This window comes from Fringilla coelebs (assembly GCF_963513975.1).
Source record: "Fringilla coelebs genome assembly, chromosome: 1".
In the NCBI taxonomy this organism is placed as follows: domain Eukaryota; kingdom Metazoa; phylum Chordata; class Aves; order Passeriformes; family Fringillidae; genus Fringilla; species Fringilla coelebs.
Genome location: NC_140028.1, coordinates 83787335 through 83796701, shown reverse-complemented (window position 1 = coordinate 83796701; position 9367 = coordinate 83787335). Strand labels below are relative to the sequence as shown.

Here is a 9367-nt window from a genome sequence, read left to right as displayed (position 1 = left end):
TTGTGGGTGCCTGGTATTTGGCCAGTGTCAAACCATGACAGATGACAAGAGGCAATGGGCACAGGTGGTAAACATGAAGTTCAATTGAACATAAGAGAGGCTGAAGATGGTCACTTATGAGAATGGTCAAATACTGGCATGGGTTGCCAAGAGAGCTTATGTATCCTCCATTGGTGGAGACAGGTATTCAAAATCCAGCTGGATATTGCCCTGTGCAACCAGCATCAGTTTAGCCTGTTTGCATAGTGGGTGGGACCAGATGATCTCAAATGGCCACTTCTACCCTGACAATTCTCTGTTTCTGGAAGAGTTACCCTGACCTGAGACCCAGATGCTGGTTACCATGATAATAATGCGGGGAAGCACAAATGAAGCAGCCCCAGTGTTGCTTGCAGGAGATGAGCTCAGCAGCACTAGAGGGGTTCCTTTTCTTCTCTTTCACAGTTTTCACTTGGACTCCAAGTCATGCACTGGAATGTATACTCTTCAAGGAAAGCTGAGACTGGGAGTGGCTTGATAGCCAACCCAGCCTGTTTGACCTTTTGCATCTCCCACCACCTGGTAGTCACTGTAGTTCCTCAGAGAGCCTCAGAGATTCTGTTTTCAATCCTCTTGTTTTTCACAACTTTCACTTATGTGTTCTGCCACACCTAAAGAACAATCTTCTCGGTAAAGCTGAGTCAATAGCACACATCTGGGGTAGGCCTGAGAGACAGACAACTAAATCCTGATACAGGCAAGGGAGGGCACTGATCTTGGAAGCAGTACTTTGTACAGGGAAGAAGATGTGGGTATAGTTTGTTGAAGGGAGATGTAGTTCCAAATAGAGTACCTTCTGGGGAGGTGGAACAAGTTGTAATTATAGGTGGAATTTTGTTGAGAGTCAATGCTTTTCCAGTACCTCCCTCCTGTATTCAGATCCTATTTTTCTTACATATTGTTCTCTGACACATAGTTGGACTACCACAATGGCTGCAAAACTTTATGCTATTCCTGAGGCCACAGAGATAGTGCAACTGCTGCCCTCCCAAGCTGTCAGAGGGAACTGATGCTGCCAGTACAGCATGGCTTGTTCATTATTGTACATGGGTAAGAGATGTGTAGCAAGTTCAATTTTTTCACATTGCTTGTTTGCTCTTGAAGGAAATCAAAAGGAATATTTGGAAGGTGTTATTCTGGGCCATAGCCTCTGGTCAGACTCTTTATTTCTAGTGTGTTGTGAAAGGTGTGTTTGTAAATGCCTGGATGACACACAGAATAACAGTGTTTGGAGGCCTATTTGAAACTTGGTGAAAATAAGACACCATTGTGGTAAAGTTTCTTAGCTTTATCAGTTGGGATGGTGTGATGATTTGGAATGACAAGAATGGAAATGTGCTCCAGCTGTGCAGGTTACAGGATGCTATAAGAGGACCAAGTAACTCAGTGTCTTGAACAGCACAAACACAAGTTCAAGTGTATTTATTTCATTAAATGCAGCTCATGGTAAAATAGCGAGTAAAGCATGAATCCAAATCAAAATTTCACTGGTGTTTCTGTCAATACATCTTTGCTAAGATGCACTCATAAGCTACAAATCAACATTGGTCATTATTACAGGTGGCAAGGAAGCTTTGCAGGTATTAATTAGAAAACAGGTATAACTAAGTAAAATTAAAAAGAGGAAGCAGATTTAAATTCTAACAGGTTTAGATTACATATCAATAAAAGGTGGCAAGAAGGCATGTTGCTAATAATTTTCTTAGCATTTTTGCTGGTTAGAAAGCTCAGCAACCTTAAACAAAAAAATTTAGAAAAATGAGGAAAAAATGCAATGTGATTACAAGTCAGCAATTTAATATTAAGGGTCGGACAATTTTCCCTCACAGTCTTACTTTTACAGGAAGCTGAAAGAGCAGGAGAGAATGAATGTGATGTGCCTATATACATGTGGTGAGACAAGGAATGGTAAGGGGCTTTCTGAGATTATTCTGGATTTGTATTAAATTTTGTTAATTTCCAACAGTCATTGGAATTTGAAATTTCAGTTATGAAATAGCATTGTAGTACAAATGCAGGTTTCCCAGTGAGCAAAAGAGAGCATACAGATTTCTACAAGTTTGTTTTTTTTCTTTTTAGGGCTCTTTTTCCTCTCTGTGAGAGTCAAAAGAATGAACTGTATTTCCCTTGGAGTCAGCATTTGACATAGGGCTGTGTGCAGAGAGCTTTCATGACTCCACCTTACTTTTAAACAACAAAGCCAGAAGAGCAGATTTGATAAAAGGGAGCAAAATTCTGTGTTTTCTTTTCTGTTTAGGACTGTCTCATTAGGACAATAGAAAGAAGCAGTAGAGGGCTGTTCTTTGGTGGCTCAGGTTAATTTCTGTTTGCTGCCTTCTTTGAGGGGGATTGGGTGGAAGGAAAAGAACAGGCACTTCAGTACAGGTGGCTACATGGCTTAAGGTTGAGATTTTAGCACTGCAGTTCAATTTTTTTCCATTGAACAGTGAACCTTGGTTGCTGTCTGAAAGCAAGTCTCCTCATTCCAGAGGAGAGCAGAATCTACCAAAAAAAAGAATGCTCTTGGACTGGTTGTGTCTGATGAAGAAGTAGAAAGGGTGGTCAACCCTAAATTTCAGAACATGGCTAACATGTGCACTTGTTAGTTCTATAATGACAGCAGTAGCAGCAGCTGCCTCAGTGCCCTTCTCATCAACTGCAACAAAAGACTTGTGGACAACCTTAGAGATCACCACTCTATCATTCTCTGTCATTCCACTGAAATCAGCATTGCTGCCGAAGGCACTGCGCATTCCCATCCTGATCAGATTATCACTGAGGTCATATCTCTCTTCCATTTTGAATTTAGGTAGGTACAGATCCACTAGAGTCTCGGTCATCTTCTTGGAGTCAGTCCATTCAGACAGCTTCTCATACGTCAATTCTCTTTCCAGCTATCATTTAAGAAAGAGAAGGAATTTGGTTTTTGCAGGGAAAAACAATTCATTAACAATGAATTAATCAATTTTGCGGTGATATAATGAATTAAACATTTTAAATAGCAAATGTAACATTTAGCTGAAAGCATGAAATAGAACTTGGTTTTACTAATGGTCAGACAAGGTGCACAACAAGTATTTGAGTCTTAATGCTGCCAAGTTTTGAGCAGCACCCTTTCCAAATTCATAGCAAAAGAGAGATGGGAAGGGTGTTCAACAGCTGCCATCCCCCATGATAGTTCTTTCCTCTCTTTTAATTCAGTCCTGATGTGAACTAAAATTTCTGTGTGGCCCATGGTTTGGTCCAGTTCTATAAAAACAGGTGTTAAAATTATTGTATATATTTCCTTGACAGCTTTGAAACAAAGTGCTTCTGGCAAAGTCTTTCACTGCCACTCTGTATCCTGGGCACTATGCCACCAGGGTTCAGCCCAGATCAAATGGAGGAAAGCAATGAATGGTATAGACTCCAAGAATTTAACAATCTTGGAATTAGAGTAACTACAGTAGATCTCATTATTGTAGCAAATGCAGTCTCACCAAAATTCTAGGTTTTTATTGAGCAGACAAATGGTGGGAGGGGAGAAAAGAGTGAGAACAATATGGAAATAAACTTCCAGGCCATGGAGAAAAGGTGTCATCTCAGGAAGAACCTTCTTGTGACTTCTTGTGTGGTGGTGTCTCTCCTGAATGTGTGAGGAAGGGAGATTCAACCCTTACAGATCATGGAAAATTGAGTGTCAGTCAGTGAAGCCTGAGCATTTGATTATGCAAAGTGTTACCTGTCTTTGGTTCCTGCCAAACTAAGGACACTCAGCATGGAAGAACTTTCTTGGGTTTAAAGTATTAGAGAAAATTAATTCAGCTGGTGGATGAGGTTAAACAGCATGATAGCATGTCCTCAGAAAGGGAGATATTGTCAGCCTGCCCTTCTTTTTTTTAATGACTGAGCAGTAATGAAAAACAGTTGTACCTGTTCGAGACCTGTAGTGTTGTCTTTGATGTCATCAGGAAGGAGGATGAACATACTGAGTTCACGTTTCACATATGGTAACTCAATCATCTTGAAATTCATTGCTTCCATGATGAGAACTGGAAATGTTTTTCTCATGTACATCATCTTTACAGGCTTGGTCTTGTTCTGGAAAGTATTTTTTTATAAGTAAGAAATCATTCTTTATATAGAAGGGTGATGATGTCTCAGTGCAGTACAGGGAGAGGAAATTTTATAAACTTTTAAAACAGTGATTTATCATCCATTTTCCAAAGCTTTTCTTGAGTGAATAACATTGCTTACCTTGGTGTCTGTCCCAAAGCTTTTGTAGGGGGCTGAATAGAGATATTTTTCTCTTCTCTCCAAAACATGTCCGAGGAGGAAGAGAGTTAGAAATGTGTGCAAGAATTAGGGGCATGGAACGGATGTGGGATATGGCCTTAAAAACACGCCAGCAGAAAACCAGATGTGGTTTGAGTATGAGTGTTGTGCACTAATCAGTGGTCTCTCTCTGAGGAGGTAAAAGGTGACCAGCTGGTCGCTTGAGAAAAGGTAGCTCTAGTGTGAGAGCAAAAGGGCTCATGATAAGAGGAGTTCCTGGGAGGCAGTCACATTGCCAGGAGCATGTAACTTCTATTAACATTTGTATCCCTTCATTCGAGGAAGCAGACTGTGTGTACGTGCTGATCAGAGGGCAGAAGGTATGCTTTGTGGAAGTTGCACAGAGTTCTTTAACTGTGGATTCATTACCATCTCTTCTGGATACATGCCATTAACCTTGCTTCTAGCCTCACATAGCCATGCACCACTTCAGGGCACCCTGTTGCAGCTGTGTTTGAGCAGGAATGATTGTGCCCAGTCTGATTGCGCAGCGCAGAGGCCTGGTGCTGTACTCAACCATGACATGCCATGTAGTTCCCATCCATGGAGCCTGGACTCTCAAAATCATGTTTTTACAATTGAGTCAATTTTAGCACTGCTTTACTGAAAAGTTTGAAATGTCTGTAGTGATTTTGGAAACAGTAGCTGTTACCTGGAGCTCACTAATGTTTACCTGAGCACATCCTAATGTTTCAGTGAGCTGGGAACTAACAGATTTTGCTGCAACCAGCTTTCACAGAGTCTAATTACCACAGGGCTACCTAAAAGACTTATGAAATGGAAAGATTTCGGCAATAGCTGTTGTGACCAGGTTGTTTACAGTAAGAAGGAGGAACTTACCTTGCTCAGTCGGAAGGGCTGCAGCTCTGTATCTTCTGCCTTAAATTTCACTTCCCATTCTGCCTTGAAGTAAATGGCATTTATCAGGATCAGCTTGGTGGAGTTTGTCACATCTCGTGGATTCAGCAAATTCTTGATTTTACCTTTTGAAAGCACAAGACTCAGGTTTCATTTCAGCATAGCACAGTGAGGACATTTTGATCAGTTTTTCCCTCAGTTCATCTTCTTAGTAAAAAGTCCATGCCTCAATGCCCTGCTCTCTAAAATACTCCCCTGAGATAAATCAATGCAATTCTTTACCCGCTCCAAAGCTGTTTCCTGACCTGTCCTCCTGGCTGACAGCGATTTACTCCTTCTTCAAAAACTGTCTCAGCTTCATGGCAAGCAGCTAGAAGCAGAAAGCCTCACTGACTAGTTACACCAGGTAGAAGGAGAAGCCCCTCTGCCCAGTGCAGGGTGGTACAGCAAGGCAGGCATCCCCCCCTGCCCTGGAGCACTCTGGTGAGGCACTCTGGTGTCTCTTCCCTCTGTCTGCTCTGCCAGTGGTGCAGCACCAGAGCACGTTTGTGCCAGCAGACCAGCTGCTTCAGAGCACAGTGGAGTCAATGGGGATCTCCTCAGGGAGCTCAATGAGGTCCAGACCAGGTGTTTGAAGCAGCTTAAATGTGCTGCTCTTTCTCTGTCCTCCCACCATATCTCTGCTCACTGCCCACATCCGCTTCGGAAGGCATGACCTGGCTGCTGCGGTAGCACCTGGGGAAGCAAGGGCACCTGCCCAAAGGAAATGGCAGACTGACTTTGTGGGAGAGCAAAGATGTTGGGGTTGAGCCCAGCTTACCCTCAGTTTGTTTTTCAACCCAAGTGTTGATTTCCTTTCCTGACTGTTCTGGTGCTGTCTTAAAGTTAACCTTCTGTGGCTCTGCTTTGTAGTAGTTCTTACTGAGCTGTACGTATGTCTGAAAAATAACAAAACTGTGAGCAAAAAAGTCCTGTACTAGGGAAATATGCTATTTTTAGTCCCAAAAGGAAGTTGTTAGCTCTTATACTTGATGGATTCTTGGACCTAGTGGATTGCAGGACCATGCTTGTTATTTTGTGCTGGACTGTGATTTAACAATTAAGAAATAAGCAAAGAACAGAAATTTCACATTTTCCAAAATTTATCTGGAGAAGTGAGGAAGGCTGCATGCATCCTATGGATGTGCTTATTTAATTTCTCCTTTACAATTTTATATATTGGGGGTTCCAATACTAAAGGCACACTTAATGTAAAGGAATCCCTATAATACAGTCAAAGGGCAATGCATCCTTAAATTCGGTGAGTAGACTGACTGGTATTTTCCAGTTAAAGTTATCACTGGAATCCAGAGCTCCTATTTGCGGTATTCAAGGTCAGCTTCCAAACTGTTCTATTAATGGCAAGTAATTAAAAAGAGAAATATTTTTGCACCTTTTCTTCCTCTTCCCTGAGATTTAACTTACAGGCAATAATAGGAAGGTTTTTTCCACGTAAATGCGGTTGGCACTTTTCAGGGAGTAGGTGCTTCTGGGTTTGTTGATGGCAGTCAGAAGCTTCTTGAACCCAGAGTGAATGTCTGCAGCTTGCTTGTTCTCAGGATCCTTGGAAAAAGAAACCAAACATTCAGCAATTTCATTTTTGCATGAAGCTTTCAAAACATGCTAAGCAATGCATATAGGAGAGGGATTTGGGTTCCTCTTCCTTACTCTTTATTTTCCAAAGTTTACCATCACTGCAAATTTGAAGAGCCCTGTTCATGACTGGATTAACTGAATTGTCATGTAACAAACCTTCCAGACTATCCCAGTGACTCATCCTTTCAGCTCCTGAGAGTCTGAGTGAGTGAAAGGAACTGAACATCATCCTGTTTTGTGGTATGGCTGGGGTTTGTACTTTAAAGAGGAGTGCAGACAATGAATGCTGGACTCCTAGGCTGTATCTAGACATTTTGATTCTGCAGGTTCTTTATCATGGAATTTCAGTTCAAATAGATACCAATTTTCTTCTCTTTGGTCTCCCCCGAGAAGGTCTGGCCACAGAAGAAGAAGCTTCAGCTCCTGCTCCCACTGTGAAATGAAGGACCTGTAAGCAGAGTTTTCAAAGATAAGAAATAGGCATGAAGGACCTTGTGAGACCTAAAGTCAAATGGGGATCAAATGGTTGTCTTGTTTTTCTCCTTGTGATAACTCACTGTGCTCTCTGCTGCTTAGGTGACTAATCAAAGGGATGCTGAAGCTGTAGTGACAATAAATCCCTTGGAATAACAATGAGTAACACCATCCCCTTCCCAGACCAACACTGTGCTCTTATCTACATGCTGCAAGGCAGAACTCCATTCCACAGCTGTTTCTCCCAACAATAGGAATGTGTTTGTGGAAATCCAAATGGTTGTCCCCACAATAATGGTACAAAAGTAACCTACCTCTGCCATCTCAGTTGCTGTAGTTCCTTTTGCTCCCAGGTATGTCAGAGCCAGAGCAGCTGATATGCTCCAAGGGGAGAAGAAAATGTTTTTTCCCTTGTTGTTCTCATTCAGCTTGTTGAAAAGATCAACAGTGAAGTTGCCAACTGATGTGGAGACCAGTTCCATTTTTACAACCTGGAAAGAGGCAAGAAACAGAATTGTACTCTTTAAATGTTTACATTTTTGTACACAGTACCCATTAGTGAGAAATATTGCATGTGCAAGAGAATCCATTTAAACCACTAAAATTAATAGCATAGTTTTATGTTTATCATCCACAGAGATACTGTTTGCCACCTGTTAGGAGCACCAATTTCTTAGTTTTTTTTCCCTCTACTGCTGCAGTTTTCTTTGTGGTTCTTTCTGCCTTTGATTTCTAAAGATGTGTAGATTTGTGACCTCTGTTTTTCTTTTCCTTTTTGTCGTTAACTAATGATTTATCAAAGCAACATTCCCAGGGGAATTTATATGCATTTTTAGTACATTGGTTCACAGCATGTTTGAGTTTCCCACTACTACATTTGGATCTGTATAGAATTGACAGCTGATACTGCAAAAGGATTTAAGCATAATTTTTAGGCTCATTTGCTTTTCCTGGCCAGCGACCTATTTCTGAGTAGTTTCACGAGCATCAAAGCTGGTGTTTCCATTTGGACTTGTGCAGTTTATTCATCGTGTGTACCTACCACCCCTTCTGTATGTTTCGGCAATTTTATTTTCCCCAGAAATTGCCAGATGCCTTGAGGTTATGAGTGCTCCAGGCTTTAAGATATCTACCCAATAATAGATGAGTCATGTAATTTACCACTCAAGAGATCAGAAATGTTTAGATTATTGTTGTTGTCATTGTATCTATGGAACGGAGCAACAAAAATTGGGGGGCAATCTCGGAAGTCTGCAGATATTTATGAAGTGTTTAGTTTCCAAACAACTGCATTCTTTCTTGCAGTCATTATGCCCTCAGGACCATGTCTGTACTACAGACTGATTTTCTTTCCTTGGACAACACAACCAAGAGAGCATCAGGATGGGAATTTCTGTTTTCAGCTACTGAATACTCCTGTGAGTCTCTGGCCTGATAATGTGCAGTGCTGTGCCTTCACCTGAAGTACAGAATTCTTTTATCAAAATGAAGTTGTGATGCAGTTGCTGCTCTAAGAATACTTTCCTGTTTGTGAAAAATTCTGCCCCAAATTAGCAGTTTTCCATAGGATACAGCAGTTTTCTCTAATGGTTGACATTCAGAAAAACACAAGGCAAGAATAATGCATTATAACACAGGTATATTATAATTTATCCATACAGTCACACATGGTACAGATTGCTTTTTAAAAACACCATAAAATTTACTTAAATTGATTTAAATATTTACCTTTAATCCCGTGAGAGAGAAGACTTAGTTCTTGTCCTCAGTCAGGTTCTGCATTTGTGTGTTAAGCAGCTTTTAAATTAGGGAACACGGTACGGCTTGCCCCTCCCTTTCCTTTTTATCTACATCCAGGTTGTTTCCACCTACCCAAAGTTCCTTTCTACCACATCCCCAAAAGATCTTAAAAAAGTTTTGGCCTTTTTGTTGACTTGGTCACTTTTCAGGTTTAGAGATTTCAAAAGGACAATGGAATTAAAATCTCAAGTTTGTTGTCACATCACAATAGCCTACTGACAGGATAGCAAAGCAAGCTGCTGATTCC

General features: G+C 41.1%; 1 protein-coding gene across 1 annotated transcript; it reads right to left on the bottom strand.

Moving 5' to 3' along the window:
- Positions 1–1484: 1484 nt before the first annotated feature.
- Positions 1485–9094, bottom strand: LOC311158932 (heterochromatin-associated protein MENT-like). Its single transcript, XM_084214671.1, has 8 exons — positions 9049–9094; positions 7635–7811; positions 7208–7294; positions 6676–6813; positions 6032–6149; positions 5194–5336; positions 3952–4119; positions 1485–2933 (listed from the first exon to the last, which is right to left on the bottom strand). The coding sequence occupies exons 2-8, from the start codon at positions 7800–7802 to the stop codon at positions 2520–2522; spliced, it is 1236 nt and encodes a 411-aa protein (XP_084070797.1). The 5' UTR covers positions 7803–7811; positions 9049–9094; the 3' UTR covers positions 1485–2519.
- Between the last annotated feature and the right edge of the window lie 273 nt (positions 9095–9367).